Source organism: Ascaphus truei, chromosome 4 (genome assembly GCF_040206685.1).
Source record: "Ascaphus truei isolate aAscTru1 chromosome 4, aAscTru1.hap1, whole genome shotgun sequence".
In the NCBI taxonomy this organism is placed as follows: domain Eukaryota; kingdom Metazoa; phylum Chordata; class Amphibia; order Anura; family Ascaphidae; genus Ascaphus; species Ascaphus truei.
In genome coordinates this window covers 32197917-32223153 of record NC_134486.1, presented here as the reverse complement: position 1 = coordinate 32223153, position 25237 = coordinate 32197917, and the positions used below count along the sequence as shown (strand labels likewise).

The window sequence follows — 25237 nt, the reverse complement described above, 5'->3', positions numbered from 1 at the left end:
CTGCCTGTGTATGACAGCTTAAAGTGACCCGTCGCAGGATAGCTCGGGATGTCTACTCTTAGAAAATATACGTCGTGTCTGGGTGCATCATTGTTTTACTTTCTGTAATTACACGAGTACGTAGCGTTGTGTCAAAATCTGTGTAATGCTACTTTGGAAACCACCGCCCTTTCCTCATCAAAACATGGACTACATAAAAACGAAATGTGTTGGGTGTTAATGTAACCCTCCCTGCCCGGTTCTGGGGCGGTTACATCGGTGCGTTATGTATGGCTACCCTGATTAGCTTACCTTCACTCGGACTGGGTTCAGGCAGCTGTGCGCGGTTGTAGAATAATGGGCGCCAGGAACTTTTGTCATACAGCGGTCTCTTATTCAGATCCCCAGGCACGGGGACCACACACCACACTTTATACAACGTTGTAATGTCTCTTTATTTCTTTATGGTTATCGATGCTTTATGTGCTTCTATGAATGCCCACACTTTACTCTCAGATGAAGGTATATCTCTTAGTTGCTTAACTGGTCTGTGACCCGGCCCCCCTCTTTCTTCTGGTCGGGATATCCCTCGCTATTATTCCAGTACTACTAGTCCCATTGAGAATCCTAGCGGGTCCTGTACAAGTGACCCTAATACCATTTGTCAGTGTGGGAAGTGGCACTTCTCTGCAGCCGGAGAGGGTGGTTAATGCAGATCCGTGGTTAGAGACGATCCGCCGGCACCCAGGAGTTCTCATTACTGAGGTGCTCTGAGGCATGCTGTTTGGATACTTCAAAGCTTATATTGTACTCCCTTAATCTTTTTATTGGTTCCTAATGTAAATGGTACTAACCCTATCTACAACATAATAAACATGGGGGCCTGGTCTGTGCTATTTCTTTATAAACATTACTTATCCACTCTCCCCGAGGCTCCTCTACTCTTGTCCTCCTGGAACCTAACCTTCTCGAACTTTCTCTCCGCTTATATACTCTCTGTGATGTCATGATCCCATAACATCATAAAGTAGGGCCCTGTACACGCTAACCATTCTAGTAACCCTTTAGAGGGGGGGGTTAAGAAAAAGTAGAAAAAATGGTGGACCATATTAAGCACCATATATCCCAGTACTGCAACCTTACCTTTTACAATAGATGTACTTTGATCCATCCTACACTGCAAAATAATTGTGTTCTCATTCAGCAGCATCTTGTCTCTTGTTTCAGTTCTGGCAGTTCGGTGAGTGGGTTGATGTTGTTATAGATGACAGACTGCCAACCAAAAATGGGGAGCTGGTCTTTGTTCACTCGGCAGAGGGCAGCGAATTCTGGAGCGCTCTGTTGGAAAAGGCCTATGCCAAGTAAGTACGGCAGAGCGAGAGCGTCTGCACAACTGCCACCATATAATGATTGCATCTCGTGGGCTTCATTCTCCAAGCTCTGTTAAGGCAACACAAATAATGTGACGTTACCTGAAACCTGTTATTTCAGAATAACACTGCAATATCTTCTAATAACGTTACGTTATTTATATCTTGCCGTTATTCCTGTTCTGACCATGAACTCAGGCTTGTGAGGAAGAGAGGGAGACTGGCTTTACTTTTTTAGGAGTAATTTCACTTTGGAGAGATTTATTATGCAAATGAGGAGAGAGCGTAAAATAATGTAGCGTTATTTCCCGGTGTTAATTTTAACAGAGCTTGGTGAATATGGAATGTATATCATTCAAGCTGTAATGAGCTCATGTGGATGTCACTTACAATCATGTCCGTTGCAAATAACTCCATGCTTCTTAAGGGAGTAAATCTTGGCTAACATTACATTGTGTGCTTGAGTGTCTATTGTGTTATGATGAACAGATGTTAACACAGGTCAAAGGGATAAATAGGATAACAGGGCTTGGTGAATCCAGCCCTAGGAAGTACACTGGTTTGAAAGAAGAGAATTCTCAGACTATTGAAATGATCCAGGACACAGCTTTCTGGTTCTGTAGCGATTCAATGGGTCAATCCAAGAGTTGACTTGTCTCACGGGATATGGAAGGGTGCGAGTAGCGTAGGGATAAAGAAGAGGGGGACATTAGTGGGCACAATGCATTCCTGTTTCTCAGATTTATCTAAAGAAAGGGTTCCCCTTGGAGTAAAGGAAAATGTTAGATTTGCACTTTGCAGTCATTTTTTTGTAGTAGTGTAGAACCCGTACCTGTTAAACGACGGCATCATTGGTCTTCCTACATCCAATGATTTAATAATCCCCAGGAGACCAGTTGGTGCCAGAGCACCCAAGGCGTACGTGGGTGCAGCACCTTTTCTTAGTAAAACTGCACATACTGTGCGTACTGTAGATAGGAGAAAATAACACCAATATGCAAAATTCCACCTATATTTGACAAATTCCTAATTCCTGGGTGACCAGATCTTCAAAAGTAGAAACATTAAAACATTATTTATAAAGCAAATGACATCACGCAAAAATGAATGGTATTTGTCCAACAGCGTCCCCCATTTATGCTGTATTATTGATTTATTTCAGTTTGCGAACATAACACAAACTCCCAAGTGTAGCAAAATGACGGTTTGGTTTATATTAATAAATCGTTTAATTAGCGTTCACCAATACATTTAAAATGTTTACTCTTTGATATCATCAATCACATAAAACCATTTAGTGTCTATTATTGCTGTTTTAATAGTATTATATTTTTTTAAGTGAGTCCAAATAGGGGAAAAAGCTAAAAACGGGGTCATTTGAACGATTTTGAGAAAATTGTCGGGACACTGGGACATTTGAATGAAAATCCGGGACTGTCCCGGCTACACCGGGAAGTATGGTCACACTAACAAGTGCACACAGCCAAACCTTTCCATTTGTGTTGACTTGTACATTTATTAATACTGTACTCTAAATGAAGCCCAACATTGTTTTGCTCTAAGGTAGCATAGTGTAATAAGCAATTAAATGCAGGTGCTGGGGCCGTGCTGGAGTCCTCCCATCAAGGTCATGTTCATGGGAAGTAAAGTTTAATGTCTGCACAACACTCGGGTAATGGGTTGAGAGTAACGTCCTGGTAATAGATTAGAAAAGGGCAAATCTGCGATATGCCATCAGGAAGTGAATGATTAAACTACGTAACATGAGTTAAGAAGTTATTTGATGTTAACAGGTAATCTATGTTACACTTAGATTGTCAGCTCTTCAGGGCAGGGACTCCTTTTCCTAAAGTTTACTTTAAGGTATGAAGGGCATTAGATCCGGTATAACATGGCTATTCAGACGGTGCTCTGGTCCGTGTATACACTCCATGGGAAAACATATTGCAATTTAACCTCTTTTTATCTTCATTGTATTTTTACACCAATCCCTTACATAGCATCACGTTTTACCAGATGTTTGTCTATCACTATATATCCCTCTGCGGACTTTCTGATTAGCACTTAACACCATAGCACTCTAGGGCAGGTGTGCTCAACTCCAGTCCTCAACCCCCCCCCCCCCTAACCCACCCCAACAGGTCAGGTTTTCAGGATATCCCTGCTTCAGCACAGGTTGCCCAGTCGGTCCCTGCTTCAGCACAGGTGGCTCAATCAGAGGCTCAGTCAGCCTTGGATTGAGCATTGAGCCACCTGTGCTGAAGCTGGGATATCCTGAAAACCTGACCTGTTGGTGGGGGAGGGAGCGGTTGAGGACTGGAGTTGAGCCCCCCTGCTCTAGGGGTTACATTGTGTGACTCTGACCCTATGCCACGTTTTGCCCTTGTGTGTGGTACTCTTACCATGTTAGTCATAGGTGCTCTAGTAGTTTCTCATATTTTATTTTAGTTCTCTCCCTAATTGTTTTGATTATAATGAATAATTAAAAGTTATATTTAATTTTAATCTAGTGAAGGCTCTTGAGTGCATCGTATGGGGCAGGGGTGCTCAACTCCTGTCCTCAAGCCCCGCCAACAGGTCAGGTTTTCAGGATATCCTAGCTTCAGCACAGGTTGCTCAAACAGAGGCTCAGTCGAAGATTAGAGTCTTGTTACATCCGTCATAATCCCCTGAACCTATTGATACGGCTCACGTGTGGCTAAGCATTAGAGAAAGGAAGTTATGGGAGCGTTTATATTTTGAGGCAAGAATCTAAACTTATTTTTAGTAGGTTTTTTTCTTTGTCATAAAACTGTCAACCTAGCAGGTGATTTACGACAGGGGCGGGCTTATGTCGTTTTCAATGAGAAAAGAATGGTACATAGGGCTTGCCCTGGAATTATGAAATCAGAATTCAACAGAGGTGTGTTTTTTGGGATCAAACACTTGAATTTTCATCTTTCTACACCAGTGACCTCTCTGGGGAAAACCTATGACATATGGTAACGTACTGTATAGGGATTTCTGTTTTATATTTTATCCTGTTATTTTAAGAAACTGTTCTGCATTTAATGTAGTTGTATAAAGGAACACAAGGGTTCCCAGCACACTAGATTAATGAAAACTCGACACAGGATATATGTCAAAAAGAAAACTATATTTGGAAAAAATCAGATGCTACATACAATGCTGTGGTCAGGGCGATAAGGTAAAAGGTGTATATACAAGCTTGAGAGGGAGGAGGGAGGAGGGTAGGGGAAGGGAGGGGAATGACACAGGTTGGGGGGGGAGGGTGGGTTAAGAGTAGGCATATGTATTAACCCTGGTTGCATATCTAAGTCACGCGCTCACGTGTGCTGTTCATGACAGATGGTATATTTGGACGGATTGGGGGGAGATATTGTTCACTTGATGGGCCAGCTAGAGAGCTGTGTATTAGCCCTTGTCCCGTATGCAGGTCACAAGCTTATTGGTGTACCATACGTGACAGTGGAGTACATGGAGAACCCAGCATCCAGCAGCAGTGGGAGGGGGCTTTATGGTGGGATGGAGAAGAGGGGATAAAGTGTGGGAAATGAAATAGAACGGTCTCTTTGGAACATTAAAGTTTTATGAAGGAACATAAAGACAGTTATTCAATCTGTTGATGCAGGTTGAACGGATCTTATGAAGCTCTATCTGGAGGGGCCACTACTGAAGGCTTTGAAGATTTTACCGGTGGGATTGCAGAGTGGTATGAGCTTAAGAAAGCACCACCCAACCTATTCAAGATCATCCAAAAGGCTCTAGCTACTGGCTCTCTCTTGGGCTGCTCCATAGACGTGAGTGAAATCAATCTATCGGCTAGAGGCTACTGCATGTTGCTCATGAACCTTCTTAAGATGTGATGGTTAGACACGGGTATCCTCATTGCCATAATGGTTTAATTGTATAGAATCTAGTTATCAAGGATTACTAGAACTGTACACTAGCTGTAATAAACCAGTAAGAAAGACAATGTCACATGCAGTCATCAAAGTGTGACTATTTTATTGTTCACAACAGTAAACTTCCACTTTCATTATATATTTCTCTCTCTAAATCTGTTTTAAAAATAACTTCTGTTTTTACATATAGTTAACATATACAGTACCTTTTTTTTTTAAGCAGCAATCCTCCTGCTTGTTTAATTTGTATATTCTGAGCTGGCCGAGTCTCCAGCCTGCAGCCACACTATGTTTTTCTCCAGAATATCCTGGTTCCTGAAATATATTTGACTTTATCTCCCCTCTTGGGAGATCAGTATGGTTTCCAAGTCACCCAAGGAGACAATAGAACGTTACTAAATAATTGAGATCATGGCATCGCCACCTTTCCATTAGTTGACTATGGCGGGCATGAAGGACCCCCTTGTCCAGAATATAGATCCCTTTTGCTAATATCACAATGGCTGGCACTCTGATGACCCTTGTGGGGTGCAGTGGACATCATCACATTTGGCTCATTTCTAGGGCAATGTGAACACAATAAGAACCCGCAGAGACCGACTTCCTCTTCCATTCATGATGTTGAAGGACAGGTGACGACCATGTGAATATTACAGAAGTTATCACATGGGCGGGATACTAGATGGTCTTTGACACTCCGCAATCGGACGTTGGCGCCCCCACCTTACTGAGTTGAGGAGTTTGCGGCACATTTCAAATCGGGGCTGTTTGGGCATAAAAGATTCAGGACCATATTTGCTAAATCCTAGGTCCACAGATTTGAGAATTCAACAAACAATGCCAGTGTATAGAATGCGAGAGAACGCGAGGGAGTTGTATCTATATCAGTGGTTTCCAACCTTTTTTTGGTTAAGGAACCCCAAGTGAAATTCTGAGGAACCCCAACCCTCTCTAATAGCGACTCTGTGATTAGATGCATTGTAAATTCTTCTGTATTTGATACAATTTTCAAATTACCAGAAAATTGCAGGGAACCCTTAAGGGAGGCACGAGGAACCCAAGGGTTCCTAGGAACCCTGGTTCAAAAACACTGATCTATATGATGGCATGACATTTAAAGCTGCAGTTCAGTCAATATCCTGCATGTGTGGTTTTTTTAATAAATCAGTTCTGTAGTAAGAAAAAATACTTTTAGCATTTTCTGTTTTAAAAAACAACAACTTTGAAAGACCAATTTTCTTGTATTCTATTTTAACAGCCATTTGCTAAGGCACTGCCCCTTCATGTCCTGTCACAAGCCCTGGCACACCCCTTTGTCAGCCCTGCCCGCCCTCTAGCACATGTCAGTGCAGCAGTGCTCATGAATATTCATGAGCTTCCACTGACAGACAAGCAGAATATAAACAGATCCCTTCACTAATTATGTCACCAAATTTCGACCTATCAATACATGGAGAACGAATTGACCTGCAGCTATACAGTTCTTTAGGTAATTAGAGATTGCACACATAAAACTATTGAAGTAAAAAAATAAATAATAATAAAAAAAAACCAGACTGAACGGCAGCTTTAAGGGCAATATTTACCATGCTTTGCTAAGTGATGCCACCATAGATCTCTCTCCGCCTGTCATTGCGCAGGCTTTGTAAATATACTTCCTTAGAGATTCTTTTCCCCTCATGTTCTCTCATGTTCTGGACACTCCGCCTTGCCATTGCTTGTTTAATTCTCATTTGTAGACCCTTCCTGAAGGAAACCTGTCATTGCCTTTGTATTCATTCCCAATAGTGTACCCCTGTGTACAATATACCGTGTCCAACACACTCTCTCTGATCTGACTCTCAGCCATTTACAGCAGGGATCCCCAACTCCCACAATTCATTTCAATGACTTGATTTTTAAACCTGACGTTGCGATCCTTGTATTGCTTTTATTTCTGTACAGTGGTAAGACACAGCGCCTGTAATCAGTGCGAAATAAAAATGATATCTGTATTGCATTGTAATTTTATATACATGGTGCTTGCCAGTGTATGCAGTACTTTGCAGAAATATTAGAACACGACATAATACACGGGAAGAATAACATGTATGGTACATAAAGGTGAATGAATGCCTACCCCAAAGAGCTCACACTCTAAATGGTGTATAGGGAGACATACAGCAGAAAAAGGAGTACATGGATATGCCATTTTATAGGTCTGGGTCAAAAGGGTAAGTGCTCTCTATGCAGATATTTCCTTGTAAAGGTGACTTTTTTATGCACGTCTTGAAGGTGGAGAGAGTGGGCTTAACGAAGTCCGGGAAAGGGCGTTGCAGAGGTGAGGGGCGGTGTGAGAGATTCCAGGTGGGACAGAGCCGTAGAAACGTGTGAAACAAGGAGACTGCTTTGGGGCGAATGAAGGCGGCGAGTCGGTACAGCACATAGCGGTAACGTCCATTTTTAATATTTTTTTTTAATCTCAAAGATCACAAGCGCAGCAGAGACGGAAGCCATCACTTTCCAGAAACTGGTGAAAGGCCACGCATACTCGGTGACGGCAGCGGAAGAGGTGGGTGTGCTTTTACCTGGGGTTTCAATTTCCTTCAAATATTCAACTTCCAGTGCTTTCTAGAATAATATTTCCCCCGTGGGATTGCATCTCACGCCTACCACAAGGCTTCGGGGTATCTCCCTACATCGTTTGCAAATGCAAAATGGATGTAAATGTGCTTTCTTTGACAGCACCTAGGTATGCAAATCGCAGACTGAAGACATACGTTACCTTCACTGACACCTGGGTCTACATTGGGAGTGAGCCTCACACATTGGAATGAAATCTTCTTCATTTGGACTAAATCATACTCATTGAATATAAATCGCTGTCCCTCATTGGCAGTTTCTCAGTCCCATTTGGAATACAATAATAAAAAACCGAAGCCCTCATGTGGGACTCCTATTCCATTCACGTCATAACATGAAATACATAATGGGCCTTTCTGTCAGTGTGCAGCGGGTTTGATGGACAGATCTTGTTTGGGTACCGAAGAGCAATAAAAAATTAGATAAATATAACTGTTTACATACAGCATTTGGAAAACCAGACACAATAAAGTGCAGAACAAAGGTGACAGCAACACTCCATAAAGTACAAGAGACAGCAAACTGAGAGCACATCTCTATGTCTCACACGGGTTTCTGAAGTCTGTCTATGTATCTACATCATCAGACCGTGTTTAACCTGCAGACATCAGGGCTGTGGGTATTGTTATTCAATGTATTACGCAGCATGGCCCTTTTATTTTAGCGTAGTCACTTAAAACCCCATATTTATAAAAACGTGCAATCCAGAAGCGTAACGTTTCTGCTAGTTCGCCCTATTCCGTGTATTTGGCCATCACGCAGTGTTAATCCAAGTCCGCGTGATAATACTCACTGCAATACTCACGGTGTGTACTCAATGTGTCTTCTGTTTTTGCTCCATTAGGTGAGCTACCGTGGGAGTCAGGAGAAGCTGATTCGCATCCGAAACCCCTGGGGAGAAGTTGAATGGACCGGAGCGTGGAGCGACAAGTCAGTAATGAGTATTACGAGTTATTCAATTCTACGTAACAATGTCGGGCACTTAGGGGAAACCCTGCAGAACATAAACTGTTCATACATTATTACAACTGAACTAAATATAGCGACAGAAAAACAGCTCAGGGAACACGTTATGTTCTGGAAAAAAATATATGGTTTTTTTCTTTCTCAAAACAAGATATTTTAAAACTTATTAATGTACGAAGTTATATTTTGCAACATTTCACCTGAGTTCTATGAGTGTGACTGCCATATATTCATAGTAACACGGTGAAGTATCAGAACCCCTGCGGGACCTGCGCCAAATTGTATTTGGGTTTTTTGAAACGTTTATTTTATTAACTAATTGGCCTCCAGGGCCGCGCCGCTTCTCGGGCACAGCCGGGATACACACATTGTGTTACTTATGTATATTGAGCACAAACACAGCCCCTGCACTGTGGCTATAACGAGAGCAATGATCTACCCTCAATGTACTAACAAATCTACGTAAGTACCAGCACTCACTGTCTAATAGCTAAATGATGAAAACAGTTGTAATGCAGAATAAACATTTAATAATAAAACGAACCAGAAAAAAATCAAATGTGTTTGCAGAAACCAGTATCACAAATGGGCATGTCACAAAGTGAGGGGTGGGGGGGGGGGGGGGGAAGGAAAAGGGGAAAAAACATGAAACACAAGGAATATACACAAAAAATGGAGAACGGAAAGTATGCTAGGGGGGCGACGTTTCGAGGGACTACCTCTTCATCAGGCCCATTCCCCCTGGTCCAAAAGGATCCAGAGGTACTTCCCTAAGCCTCCGTTCCCCTATAACTGGTCAAATCAGACACCCCTGAAAATAGATGGCAAACATACAGTGTAGGCTAAATACAGCTAAACAGCTAATAGCAGGGCAGCAAGAATCCACTCAAGTCAATGCCAGTAGTTCAAGTATCAGAGTGCTGTCTATCGTCCCCTTTTACCCTCAATGTACGGTACATATTGAATGTAACTAGTATGGTTGTCTTGGGGCCCAGAAAGAAATGCATTAGAAATGTGCAATCCACTTAGATTGTAAAATCATGTGTTGTATGGCATTGCCCCAGAATGGATTACTCCCCGGTTGTGTTGTATGGCGCATCCCCAGAATGGATTACTCCCCCGGTTGTGTTGTATGGCATTGCCCCAGAATGGATTACTCCCCCGGTTGTGTTGTATGGCGCATCCCCAGAATGGATTACTCCCCCGGTTGTGTTGTATGGCGCATCCCCAGAATGGATTACTCCCCCGGTTGTGTTGTATGGCATTGCCCCAGAATGGATTACTCCCGCGGTTCTGTTGTATGGCGCATCCCCAGAATGGATTACTCCCGCGGTTGTGTTGTATGGCGCATCCCCAGAATGGATTACTCCCCGGTTGTGTTGTATGGCGCATCCCCAGAATGGATTACTCCCCGGTTGTGTTGTATGGCGCATCCCCAGAATGGATTACTCCCCGGTTGTGTAGTATGGCGCATCCCCAGAATGGATTACTCCCCGGGTTGTGTTGTATGGCGCATCCCCAGAATGGATTACTCCCCGGTTGTGTAGTATGGCGTATCCCCAGAATGGATTACTCCCCCGGTTGTGTAGTATGGCGCATCCCCAGAATGGATTACTCCCCCGGTTGTGTTGTATGGCGTATCCCCAGAATGGATTACTCCCCCGGTTGTGTTGTATGGTGTATCCCCAGAATGGATTACTCCCCCGGTTGTGTTGTATGGCGCATCCCCAGAATGGATTACTCCCCGGTTGTGTTGTATGGCGCATCCCCAGAATGGATTACTCCCCGGTTGTGTTGTATGGCGCATCCCCAGAATGGATTACTCCCCGGTTGTGTAGTATGGCGTATCCCCAGAATGGATTACTCCCCCGGTTGTGTAGTATGGCGCATCCCCAGAATGGATTACTCCCCCGGTTGTGTTGTATGGCGTATCCCCAGAATGGATTACTCCCCCGGTTGTGTTGTATGGTGTATCCCCAGAATGGATTACTCCCCCGGTTGTGTTGTATGGCGCATCCCCAGAATGGATTACTCCCCGGTTGTGTTGTATGGCGCATCCCCAGAATGGATTACTCCCCGGTTGTGTTGTATGGCGTTGCCCCAGAATGGATTACTCCCCGGTTGTGTTGTATGGCGCATCCCCAGAATGGATTACTCCCCCGGTTGTGTTGTATGGCGTATCCCCAGAATGGATTACTCCCCCGGTTGTGTTGTATGGCGCATCCCCAGAATGGATTACTCCCCGGGTTGTGTTGTATGGCGCATCCCCAGAATGGATTACTCCCCGGTTGTGTTGTATGGCATTGCCCCAGAATGGATTACTCCCCCGGTTGTGTTGTATCGCGTATCCCCAGAATGGATTACTCCCCCGGTTGTGTTGTATGGACCATCCCCAGAATGGATTACTCCCCCGGTTGTGTTGTATGGCGCATCCCCAGAATGGATTACTCCCCCAGTTGTGTTGTATGGCGTATCCCCAGAATGGATTACTCCCCCGGTTGTGTAGTATGGCGCATCCCCAGAATGGATTACTCCCCCGGTTGTGTTGTATGGCGTATCCCCAGAATGGATTACTCCCCCGGTTGTGTTGTATGGTGTATCCCCAGAATGGATTACTCCCCCGGTTGTGTTGTATGGCGCATCCCCAGAATGGATTACTCCCCGGTTGTGTTGTATGGCGCATCCCCAGAATGGATTACTCCCCGGTTGTGTTGTATGGCGCATCCCCAGAATGGATTACTCCCCCGGTTGTGTTGTATGGTGTATCCCCAGAATGGATTACTCCCCGGGTTGTGTTGTATGGCGCATCCCCAGAATGGATTACTCCCCCGGTTGTGTTGTATGGCATTGCCCCAGAATGGATTACTCCCCCGGTTGTGTTGTATCGCGTATCCCCAGAATGGATTACTCCCCCGGTTGTGTTGTATGGACCATCCCCAGAATGGATTACTCCCCCGGTTGTGTTGTATGGCGCATCCCCAGAATGGATTACTCCCCCAGTTGTGTTGTATGGTGTATCCCCAGAATGGATTACTCCCCAGGTTGTGTTGTATGGCGTTGCCCCAGAATGGATTACTCCCCCGGTTGTGTTGTATCGCGTATCCCCAGAATGGATTACTCCCCCGGTTGTGTTGTATGGCGCATCCCCAGAATGGATTACTCCCCCGGTTGTGTTGTATGGTTGTATGGCGTTGCCCCAGAATGGATTACTCCCCCGGTTGTGTTGTATGGTTGTATGGCGTTGCCCCAGAATGGATTACTCCCCCGGTTGTGTTGTATGGTTGTATGGCGTTGCCCCAGAATGGATTACTCCCCCGGTTGTGTTGTATCGCGTATCCCCAGAATGGATTACTCCCCCGGTTGTGTTGTATGGCGCATCCCCAGAATGGATTACTCCCCCGGTTGTGTTGTATGGCGCATCCCCAGAATGGATTACTCCCCCGGTTGTGTTGTATGGCGCATCCCCAGAATGGATTACTCCCCGGTTGTGTTGTATGGCGCATCCCCAGAATGGATTACTCCCCCGGTTGTGTTGTATGGTGTATCCCCAGAATGGATTACTCCCCCGGTTGTGTTGTATGGCATTGCCCTAGAATGGATTACTCCCCCGGTTGTGTTGTATGGTGTATCCCCAGAATGGATTACTCCCCCGGTTGTGTTGTATGGTGTATCCCCAGAATGGATTACTCCCCCGGTTGTGTTGTATGGTGTATCCCCAGAATGGATAACTCCCCCGGTTGTGTTGTATGACGTATCCCCAGAATGGATTACTCCCCTGGTTGTGTTGTATGGCGCATCCCCAGAATGGATTACTCCCCCGGTTGTGTTGTATGGTGTATCCCCAGAATGGATTACTCCCCCGGTTGTGTTGTATGGCGTTGCCCCAGAATGGATTACTCCCCCGGTTGTGTTGTATGGTGTATCCCCAGAATGGATTACTCCCCCGGTTGTGTTGTATGGCGCATCCCCAGAATGGATTACTTCCCCGGTTGTGTTGTATGACGTATCCCCAGAATGGATTACTCCCCTGGTTGTGTTGTATGGCGTTGCCCCAGAATGGATTACTCCCCCGGTTGTGTTGTATGGTGTATCCCCAGAATGGATTACTCCCCCGGTTGTGTTGTATGGCGCATCCCCAGAATGGATTACTCCCCCGGTTGTGTTGTATGGCGCATCCCCAGAATGGATTACTCCCCCGGTTGTGTTGTATGGCGTATCCCCAGAATGGATTACTCCCCCGGTTGTGTTGTATGGCGCATCCCCAGAATGGATTACTCCCCCGGTTGTGTTGTATGGTGTATCCCCAGAATGGATTACTCCCCCGGTTGTGTTGTATGGCGTATCCCCAGAATGGATTACTCCCCCGGTTGTGTTGTATGGACCATCCCCAGAATGGATTACTCCCCCGGTTGTGTTGTATGGCATTGCCCTAGAATGGATTACTCCCCCGGTTGTGTTGTATGGTGTATCCCCAGAATGGATAACTCCCCCGGTTGTGTTGTATGGCGCATCCCCAGAATGGATTACTCCCCCGGTTGTGTTGTATGGCGTATCCCCAGAATGGATTACTCCCCCGGTTGTGTTGTATGGCGTTGCCCCAGAATGGATTACTCCCCTGGTTGTGTTGTATGGCGCATCCCCAGAATGGATTACTCCCCCGGTTGTGTTGTATGGCGCATCCCCAGAATGGATTACTCCCCCGGTTGTGTTGTATGGTGTATCCCCAGAATGGATAACTCCCCCGGTTGTGTTGTATGGCGCATCCCCAGAATGGATTACTCCCCCGGTTGTGTTGTATGGTGTATCCCCAGAATGGATAACTCCCCCGGTTGTGTTGTATGGCGTATCCCCAGAATGGATTACTCCCCCGGTTGTGTTGTATGGCGCATCCCCAGAATGGATTACTCCCCTGGTTGTGTTGTATGGCGCATCCCCAGAATGGATTACTCCCCCGGTTGTGTTGTATGGCGCATCCCCAGAATGGATTACTCCCCCGGTTGTGTTGTATGGCATTGCCCTAGAATGGATTACTCCCCCGGTTGTGTTGTATGGCGCATCCCCAGAATGGATTACTCCCCCGGTTGTGTTGTATGGTGTATCCCCAGAATGGATTACTCCCCCGGTTGTGTTGTATGGCGTATCCCCAGAATGGATTACTCCCCCGGTTGTGTTGTATGGACCATCCCCAGAATGGATTACTCCCCCGGTTGTGTTGTATGGTGTATCCCCAGAATGGATTACTCCCCCGGTTGTGTTGTATGGTGTATCCCCAGAATGGATTACTCCCCCGGTTGTGTTGTATGGTGTATCCCCAGAATGGATAACTCCCCCGGTTGTGTTGTATGGTGTATCCCCAGAATGGATTACTCCCCCGGTTGTGTTGTATGGCGTTGCCCCAGAATGGATTACTCCCCCGGTTGTGTTGTATGGTGTATCCCCAGAATGGATTACTCCCCGGTTGTGTTGTATGGCGCATCCCCAGAATGGATTACTCCCCCGGTTGTGTTGTATGGCGTATCCCCAGAATGGATTACTCCCCCGGTTGTGTTGTATGGTGTATCCCCAGAATGGATTACTCCCCCGGTTGTGTTGTATGGCGTATCCCCAGAATGGATTACTCCCCCGGTTGTGTTGTATGGTTGTATGGCATTGCCCTAGAATGGATTACTCCCCCGGTTGTGTTGTATGGCGCATCCCCAGAATGGATTACTCCCACGGTTGTGTTGTATGGCGCATCCCCAGAATGGATTACTCCCCCGGTTGTATTGTATGGTGTATCCCCAGAATGGATAACTCCCCCGGTTGTGTTGTATGGTGTATCCCCAGAATGGATTACTCCCCCGGTTGTGTTGTATGGCGCATCCCCAGAATGGATTACTCCCCCGGTTGTATTGTATGGTGTATCCCCAGAATGGATAACTCCCCCGGTTGTGTTGTATGGTGTATCCCCAGAATGGATTACTCCCCCCGGTTGTGTTGTATGGCGCATCCCCAGAATGGATAACTCCCCCGGTTGTGTTGTATGGCGTATCCCCAGAATGGATTACTCCCCTGGTTGTGTTGTATGGCGTTGCCCCAGAATGGATTACGCCCCCGGTTGTGTTGTATGGCGCATCCCCAGAATGGATTACTCCCCCGGTTGTGTAGTATGGCGCATCCCCAGAATGGATTACTCCCCCGGTTGTGTTGTATGGCGTATCCCCAGAATGGATTACTCCCCCGGTTGTGTAGTATGGCGCATCCCCAGAATGGATTACTCCCCCGGTTGTGTAGTATGGCGCATCCCCAGAATGGATTACTCCCCCGGTTGTGTAGTATGGCGCATCCCCAGAATGGATTACTCCCCCGGTTGTGTTGTATGGCGCATCCCCAGAATGGATTACTGCCCCGGTTGTGTTGTATGACGTATCCCCAGAATGGATTACTGCCCCGGTTGTGTTGTATGGCGCATCCCCAGAATGGATTACTCCCCGGTTGTGTTGTATGGCGTATCCCCAGAATGGATTACTCCCCCGGTTGTGTTGTATGGCGCATCCCCAGAATGGATTACTCCCCCGGTTGTGTTGTATGGCGCATCCCCAGAATGGATTACTCCCCCGGTTGTGTTGTTGGGTCTATTACAGCTGTGAAGCGCTATGTGGAAGGCACGATACAAATAAATAGATACATACTGTATATACACGTTAGTGTTTTGTTAGTGTTACCATTTCCGAAATAGGTTGTTGGGAAGTGGGTCAGCAGTTATCGATCGGCTGTGGCCCAACTACCCATAGTCCCTTGCTGCAAAACGGAAATGGCAACAGCATTAACCCTTCCGAGGGGAAGCATTTGGGGGGAAAAACTGCATAACAACTCCACTCCCCCCCCTCCCCTCTTCTCCCCACCCCTTTTTGGTTAAGCTTTATTACAATATCTCTGGCCTACATACATGTTTTGGCTACTTATTTGTCATTGTTTAACAGTCTTATTTGCTGACATTTATCTTCTGGCTTCTAAATGCCGCGGTAAAACCATCAGTGCACCTGAACACCAGCTCGGACCTTTGTGTTCTGTTTCTAGCTCCGGTGAATGGAATTCAGTTGATCCAGATGTGCGGGAGAGGCTGATTAAAAGATGTGACGATGGCGAGTTTTGGTGAGAAATACCAGCTAATGGAAAGTTATTAATCAGGAATCAAAGGCCCCTGTTTAATATGCGGCCAAGCTGTTTACCCTGACTTAGGGAAGAGTTCAGCACAGTTCAAATGAGTGGGGCTATCATCTTCTCCAGTACGCGTCGCCTCGATGACGCAACATCACGTGATGCGCGGGGTCTCTTACACGCCCTTGCATCGCATTGTCACGGCGACGTGGCTCATGTGACGTTGACATTGTCATGGAGACGCATCGTCACGTGGTAGCAGGTGGTAACGGTTTCAGTGTTATGAGGGTTAATTTAACCACCACAACATTCAACGGTGATTGCTGAAGTTGGTCCGGGGACGAGATCGGGACCCAGCACCATCGCACCGATGGCACCGTCATCAAGTCGGTTCTGCGTAACGTTGAGTCCACGTGTTAACCATAACGCCCCATATGCGCTAGGTACAGCCTCTTTACCATATAGTTATCACTACCGGACGTTCTTGTTAACGCAGTGCTGTTTACAGCTCTTGACTATACGCAGTAAGGCTTCCCATGGCGTTAAGTTAGGTTAACATCACGTCAAGTCACGGAGCTTTCTGGATCTGGTCCCTAATCTTTCGCCTTACTCCGTTTTTTTATTAAACTAATAAAATAAACGTTTAGCATTCAATGTGCATTTAGAAGCCACGTGGGGGAGAATCCTCGTGCCTCAGAAATATATAACCCGAGCCCTGTCTGCTTGCACACCACTGGGGTTTCTCAGTGTTACAATAATCTTGCATGCAGAGTAAGATCGTGGCTGAGTTCTACCTCTCAACTGGGACCTTTCCATGAATAGTTCCATTCAATAATTCCTGGTCCTCTATGCCAAGTCAGGCAGAGAAAGAAATGAAATGCAGCAACTCCCTTAAATTAAGCACACATGTTGGGGTCAGTAGGGCTGGGATGGATGCCTTGTAGACTGCTTTTTTTTTTTTAAAGTTTTGTCAAACCAGATGGGAAGTCGCTAAGATTAGGCAGCGAGAAGAACTAGAATATGTACAGATCCCTCAATGTTTGCAGTAATTGTGATGAATGATAAGCTCAGTAATTCTGAGATATCGGGAGAAAATAAAGCATCATTATGCTTTTTAGTAGTGAGCATTTATCAGAGACATAGTACAGAGTATAAGGTATCTGTGTATTAGCACAGGGGGGGCACAACTCCAGTTCTCAAGCCCCCACCTCCCCAACAGGTCAGGTTTTCAGGATATCCCTGTGCTGAAGCAGGGACTGATTGAGCCACCTGTGCTGAAGCAGGGATATCCGGAAAACCAGACCTGTTGGGGGGAGCTTCAGGACTGGAGTTGAGCACCCCTGTATTAGGGTATTTTGCTCTGCGTGCTTTGTGCATGTTTGGGTGAGTGAGTGCTGTATGAAGCAATAAGTGAAGTTAGGCAGGAGTTACAGGACACCGAATGTATTCACTTCTGCGTCTCCTGCCTTCATTTCTCTCCCCTTTCTAGTGTATTGTTTGAAGCAGAGGTCCCAGGTGGCATTAACCTCTCTAGTTAACATCCGCATAAAACTAAGGATGGGCACTTTCACTGCTATTTGTGTTTGGGGTTTTATAAAACATTGGGGTTTTGGTTTTGCCACTCAATTGGCTGAGTGGGGCGAGTGGGAGATTTGGGGGACATGGGTGGTGGAGCGAGTGAGTTTTCCCCCTCGTTCACGCACAAGAATAACAAGTCTAACCCGCGTGAATCTTCTCTCTTGAATAGAGGCGGGCGACGCTATGAAAATCTGTTTCCCAGAAATTTCCCCAGCTTTCCACTCGAAATTCGTACCGCGGTGTAAAATCGGTCGGCAGATTGTTCCGTCTGCGGATTGATCCGAAACCGCCGTCGAATTTTTAAGAATCTCCACCCGTCCGATTTGGGATTCTTAAAAATCCGCCAGCGGGTTGCCGAATCCGACACGTGGATTGCCGGTGGGAAAAACCCCCAGAAAAGACGAATCGCCATTTTTGAGACTGATTCGCGGAAATCCGCAGACCAAAGGAACCCGGCCGATCCGAGGCCCAAATCTGCCCCCCTAAAAAATCGCCCCCATCTCTACTCTTGAAGAACTTAATGCCCAGCCTTCTATACAAGTTCTCTTTCACTAAGATAAAGATGGCACTGGCCACGCTAAAGATCCGCGGTTCACCATCACGTTTTGTCTGTGAGTGCACAACCACCAGAGTGCCGTCTTTTTTTTTCCGTACGATGCTCCAGCGTCTCTCGGGTGAATGTGCGCCCGCTACAGGGTCCCCTTCGCATCGCTGTGAGGACTTCTCGTCGTCGTTACATGTTTTGCCGCGTGACGAGCTCTCTGGCTTCCCGACTTTTGCAGGATGTCTTTCACCGACTTCTTGAGACATTACTCGCGCCTGGAGATCTGCAACCTCTCGCCGGACACCCTCACGTCGGATAAGTATAAGAAGTGGAGCTTGGTTAAGATGGACGGGACGTGGAGGCGAGGCTCTACTGCTGGAGGATGCAGAAATTTCCCAAGTACGGGCTGGGCAGATCAGAAGCTTCTGCACACAGGCTTCGTCTTTCCTACTTTCTCTATTCTGCTTACCTGGAACTGTTGGTTCTCTCCCTCATACTCTCTCCCTCATACACACTCCCCCCTCTCTCCCTCATACTCTCTCCCTCATACTCTCTCCCCCCTCTCTCCCTCATACACACTCCCCCCTCTCTCCCTCATACTCTCTCCCTCATACTCTCTCCCCCCTCTCTCCCTCATACTCTCTCCCTCATCTCTCCCTCATACTCTCTCCCTCATACTCTCTCCCTCATCTCTCCCTCATACTCTCTCCCTCATCTCTCCCTCATACTCTCTCCCCCCTCTCCCTCATACTCTCTCCCTCATCTCTCCCTCATACTCTCTCCCTCATCTCTCCCTCATACTCTCTCCCTCATCTCTCCCTCATACACACCCCCACCCATCTTTCCCTCATACACAACCCCACCCATCTCTCCCTCATACACACCCCCACCCATCTCTCCTTCATACACACTCCCCCACTCTCTCTCCCTCATACACACTCCCCCCTTCTCTCTCCCTCATACACACTGCCCCCCTCTCTCTTCCTCATACACACTCCCACCTCTCTCCCTCATACACACTTCCTAATCGCTCCCTCATACTCTCACCCTCACCTCTCCCTGATACTCTCTCCCTCATACACACCCCCACCCATCTCTCCCTCATACACAACCCCACCCATCTCTCCCTCATACACACCCCCACCCATCTCTCCTTCATACACACTCCCCCACTCTCTCTCCCTCATACACACTCCCCCCTTCTCTCTCCCTCATACACACTGCCCCCCTCTCTCTTCCTCATACACACTCCCCCCTCTCTCTCCCTCATAGACACTGCCCCCTCTCTCTTCCTCATACACACTCCCCCTATCTCTCCTTCATACACACTCCCCCACTATCTCCCTCATACACACACTGCCCCCTCTCTCCCTCATACACACTGCCCCCCTCTCTCTTCCTCATACACACTGCCCCCTCTCTCTCCCTCATACACACTGCCCCCTCTCTCCCTCATACACACTGCCCCCTCATTCTCCCTCATACACACTGCCCCCTCGCTCCCTCATACACACTGCCCCCTCTCTCTCTTCCTCATACACACTGCCCCCCCTCTCTCTCACCCTCATACACACTGCCCCCTCTCTCCCTCATACACACTGCCCCCTCTCTCCCTCATACACACTGCCCCCCTTCTCTCCCTCATACACACTGCCCCCTCTCTCTCCCTCATACACACTGCCCCCTCTCTCTCTCTTCCTCATACACACTGCCCCCCCTCTCTCTCACCCTCATACACACTGCCCTCCCTCTCTCTCTCTCCCTCATACACACTGCCCCCCTCTCTCTTGAACTTACACACTGCCCCCTCTCTCTCCCTCATACACACTGCCCCCTCTCTCTCCCTCATACACACTGCCCCCCCTCTCTCTCCCTCATACACACTGCCCCCTCTCTCTCCCTCATACACACGGCCCCCTCTCTCCCTCATACACACTGCCCCCTCTCTCTCCCTCATACACACTGCCCCCTCTCTCTCCCTCATACACACTGCCCCCTCTCTCTCCCTCATACACACTGCCCCCTCTCTCTCCCTCATACACACTGCCCCCTCTCTCTCCCTCATACACACTGCCCCCTCTCTCTCCCTCATACACACTGCCCCCTCTCTCCCTCATACACACTGCCCCCTCTCTCTCCCTCATACACACTGCCCCCTCTCTCTCCCTCATACACAACTCCCCCCTCTCTCCCTCATACACAACTCGCCCCCTCTCTCCCTCATACATAACTCCCCCCTCTCTCCCTCATACACAACCCCATCCCTCTCTCCCTCATACACCCCCCACCACTATCTCCCTCATACATTCCCTTCTCTCCCTCATACACACTCCCACCCCTCTATCCCTCATACACACTGCCCCCTCTCTCTCCCTCATACACTCCCCTCTCTCCCTCATACACAACACCATCCCTCTCTCCCTCATACAAACTGCCCCTCTCTCTCGCTCATACTCCCCCCTATCTCCCTCATACACATTGCCCTCATACTCCCCCCTATCTCCCTCATACACACTGCCCCCCTCTCTCCCTCATACTCCCCCCTCTCTCCCTCATACACACTGCCCCCCTCTCGCCCTCATACTCCCCCCTATCTCCCTCATACACACTGCCCCCTCTCTCCCTCATACTCCCCCCTATCTCCCTCATACACACTGCCCCCCTCTCTCCCTCATACTCCCCCCTATCTCCCTCATACACACTGCCTCCCTCTCTCCCTCATACACCTCCCTCTCTCCCTCATACACACTGCCCCCTCTCTCCCTCATACACCTCTCTCTCTCCCTCATACACACTGCCCCCCTCTCTCCCTCATACACCCCCCCTCTCTCCCTCATACACCCCCCCTCTCTCCCTCATACACCCCCCTCTCTCCCTCATACACACTGCCCCCCTCCCTCATACACCCCCCTCTCTCCCTCATACACACTGCCCCCTGTCTCTCCATCATACACCCCCCCTCTCTCCCTCATACACACTGCCCCCTGTCTCTCCATCATACACCCCCCCCTTCTCCCACATGAGAACTGGAGTTGTAATGATGAAAATAATTTATTCGGGGTCCTCTGAATGGGCCCTTTATATAGACCATGTGATAAATGTGCTTTGTCTTTGATAAAGATCTCAACCAGAGGACCGAAACATTACCAGGGCTTTAATACACAATGTTTCCACTGGTTGCCAACTAGACCCCTCCTCATTGGCGACTGTCCTCCAGGGGCTTGACGGGTCTCAATCATGTTATGCCCACAGACACCTTCTGGACCAACCCTCAGTTCCTCATTAAGCTGGAGGAAGCAGACGATGACCCCGATGATAACGAGGACGGCTGCACCTTCCTTGTCGGTCTCATTCAGAAGAACCGCAGGAAGCAGCGGAAGATGGGAGAGGACATGCACACCATTGGCTTTGCAATCTACCAGGCAGGTTTCCCTGGGGTGTAATAAGAGAACACACACGTACTGCCGCGTGTGGCAGCTCCCTGCTTTCCCGGAGATACTGGCCTCCGAAGTGGGCACCGGTAGCTACTCCAGGGTTCACATTATGGCGGCTTTTCAAAGCACCGGGACCTGCGGGCCAATAGGAAGCCGTGATGTCATCCGGTGCGGGTTCCTATTGGCCCATGTGACCGGGGGGCTTTAAACTGCAGAGAGATACCAGCACACCCTTCGGAGGTAAGTATCTCTGGAAGCAGGGGACCCCCGGAGATTAAGTTAACGGGGTTCAGCTCTGGAGACCCCCTGCTTCAATCCTGTATAAAAAAATGGGAAAAAAGGAAGGGGGGAGGGAAGCAGCTTGGATTGTTCCTTTAAGGTTATCACTATAATTACTACAGATATCCACCACTGTCCACTCTTCTAACATTAAGGGCCAGATTCACTAAGCGGTGCTATCCCACAAGACGCCTTCCAGTGCCTTAAAGCAGCAGTCCAAGCTTGCGGTTTCTCTCCCCCCTTTAATATGCGCATCAATACAGTCCACACAATGATAAGTAATTAGCTAAGTTGCTGATCCATCCGTTCTCCTGTGAGTGATGGCGAAGATTCGGCTCGGGGGTTCACTATATGGCTGCAGAGGAGTATTGACTCCGTATCTGTGACTTTGAAAATGGTTGCTATAGAAACAAAAAAGGCTTGTTACATTATAATACATTAAAAATGTCATTCAGAGTTGTTGTTTTTTTTTAATTTTTATTTTTAAATGCTACAAGTATTTTCTCATAGTGCAGAACTGATTTATTTAAAAAAAATCACACACGTAGGATATTGCTTGGTCTGCAGCTTTAAGATACCTTATGGCCCATTCAGGGCTTATTGAACAGCGCCACTTAGTGGCCCAGTATATATATATTACACACAAGCAGGAGAAAGGCACTATTTAACCCCATCTGAGCAAAGCAGTGAATTGCGCGCATTCTTCTAGCAGTGCATGGGTTAAGGTCATTTTATTTGTGATGCTGATTGAAGCAGTGTTTCCTGGGGGAAAAAGTGGGCTCCATCTGTAGACCTTGGAATGCAGGGGTTATAACACAGCATGTGCCAGCAATATAAACGTGCATGGTAAGAAATGGAGATCTTACAGTCTGTCAGGGGCGGCAACTCCAGTCCTCAAGGGCCACCAACAGGTCAGGTTTTCAGGATATCCCTGCTTCAGCACAGGAGGTTCAATCAGTGGCTCAGTCTTTGACCTGTGCTGAAGCAGGGTTATCCTGAAAACCTGATCTGGTTTTGAGGACTTGAGGACCAGAGTTACCTACCCCTGGTCTAAGTGATATGTACAGTAGAAGGGATATTCAGTGCTTCATACAACCAAAGAGAGATTTTAAACGTATCAATTTGTCTAATAAAGCAGCAGTTCAAGCTGCCGTTTAAAAAAATTCCCTTTAATATGTGCATCTATAGAGTCCACACAATGATAAGTAATTAGCTAAGTTTCCGATCGATCCGTTCTCCTGTGATCGATCGGCAAAGATTTGGCTCGGGGGTTCACTAAATTGCTGTCAGTGCAGCAGAAGAGAACCAAAGATGCAAAGTTCTGTGGGGAAGATCATGTGACCAGGCAGTCACTAGATGCAATTGGTGCACTGCTAGAGGGCAGGGCTCAAAAAGGGGTGTGCCAGAGCCTGTTTCAGAAGAGGAAGGGGGTGTGACTTAGTAAATGGTTGCAATAGAAACAAAAAATTCTTGTTACATTATAATACATCAAAAATGTCATTCAGAGTTGTTAAAAAAAATGCTACATGTATTTTCTCATAGTACAGAACTGATTTTTTTAAAACACACATGTAGGATATTGCTTGATCTGCAGCTTTAACTATTTACTTTACTAGCATGCCAAGTATAGGGCTGACTCACCCAAGGAATCTTTTTACTACTTAAACAAAATGATTGTCCTCTCTTGGGGCCGAGTGTGATCTGTATCCATGAATATATATATATATATATATATATATATATACTGTATATTAGTGTTAATTTTGTCTTTTTTTTGTTGTCCTTAGGTCCCTAAACAGGTATGTGTATTGCCCTACTTATTTGAAGTGTTCATTTGTTGGTGTAATTACTCCTTGTGTGGAGATGGTAAGTGTGCATTTATTAATATATAAGTGAGACGGAAACTGCCCTAAATGTGTCACCAGCGTGTCACTGTATCAGGCTGTGTTAGAGCAGAGTGCGTGCTAGTGAGGGTCCCAGTGTTTTCTGTGCACATGTTTAATTAACGTGGCTTCTGATAGTGATAGTATAAGTCCAGGTTACAGGGGCAGCACGTGGCACATGGACGTGTCCCATTAGTCACTGTTTTGTCTGCGTTAGATTCACTGGCTTAGCCTGCAGCTTAGATCTTTTTGTATAAGTGCCCACACACGCACAACAAAGTCCTTGTAGACCTATTTCTGGAGAGGTGCAGGTGTATTGCAGGTCGCGATGCCTTATAATGGAATAACACGAGACCATCACAGATGTAGTTGCAGACTTTTGGTCACAGTACATCTGAAGAGAAGACCTGTGGGATCACCTGCTGCTACCTATTTGGGGAACTTTCATGTTAGACCACTAAAAGGCATTCCAACCTGAAATGAACCTAATTAGGAAGATGTATGTATGTATATCTTTATTCATATAGTGCCATCCAGATACATAGCGCTACATAGCGATATAACACCTAATGAGAATAAGTGCTACAGACATGACAGTAACAATAGGAAAGGGAGTCCCTGCCCCGAAGAGCTTACAATCTAAATGTGTAGGCTTTCGATGTTTCAGAGCATCCCTGAGCTCTGTTTTTGTTCTGTTTTAGATGTCCGGCCAGACAAACGTTCACCTGAGCAAAGAATTCTTCCTGAGGAACAAGGCGACAGAGAAATCGGACACTTTCATTAACCTGCGGGAAGTTCTCAACAGGTTTAGGCTCCCGCCAGGAGAATATGTGATTGTCCCATCGACCTTCGAACCCAACCTGATAGGAGATTTCTGCGTGCGGGTTTTCTCCGAGAAGAATGCAGAATCGCAGTACGTAGCCAGACAGAACCTCTTTCACAGGCCAGGGCGGTAGTCATAGTCTTTAGCTTTAGATATGCAGAGCCGAATGTATGAAAACGACTTTTCAAATGTTGGGGGCCGTGAGGGACAAAGCTCCTGGCTCGCTCCGGTGTAGTTGTACTGCGCTGTTTCTGAGTGAGGTGACTAATATGATCGTTGGCATGTCCCTGTTGCATTGCAAAAACAAACAAGACGACAAGATTGATGGTGCCATTGCGAGAGGTTGATGTGGACACGATTGTCCGCAGTTGGCTGCTCTGTCCAAGTAGATGCTGGCTGCTTAAATCTGTGGCCAGCCCATAGACAATCTGTCACCAGTGGTCATTCAGGCCGTCTTCCTAACCCCGAAAGACTGAGCCTATCCTGATTTTGCAGGTCATTCTCATCAGTGAGTTACCACAAAGGTCATTTGTTGGGACTGGAGATGTGATCCTTGGCCTGGATACGTGTGTGTGTGTGTGTGTGTGTGTGTGTGTGTGTGTGTGTGTGTGTGTGTGTGTGTGTGTGTGTGTGTGTGTGTGTGCGCTGAAAGGTACCTAATGCAATAACACTACTTTGTAATACAAATGAGCCCATATCTGTGCTTGGGATGCT

At 47.1% G+C, this 25237-nt stretch overlaps 1 protein-coding gene across 2 annotated transcripts in view; it reads left to right on the top strand.

The window, feature by feature from the left end:
• The window catches only part of CAPN2 (calpain 2), an 86551-nt gene that overhangs the window by 38228 nt on the left and 23086 nt on the right, over window positions 1-25237 (top strand). For both annotated transcript variants that reach the window (XM_075595524.1, XM_075595525.1), the window contains 9 exons: window positions 1207-1340; window positions 4981-5149; window positions 7722-7805; window positions 8721-8806; window positions 15902-15976; window positions 18343-18503; window positions 21357-21526; window positions 23605-23616; window positions 24402-24613. In XM_075595524.1, coding sequence (XP_075451639.1) covers window positions 1207-1340; window positions 4981-5149; window positions 7722-7805; window positions 8721-8806; window positions 15902-15976; window positions 18343-18503; window positions 21357-21526; window positions 23605-23616; window positions 24402-24613 — 1103 coding nt within the window. The remainder of the gene's footprint in view (window positions 1-1206; window positions 1341-4980; window positions 5150-7721; window positions 7806-8720; window positions 8807-15901; window positions 15977-18342; window positions 18504-21356; window positions 21527-23604; window positions 23617-24401; window positions 24614-25237) is intronic.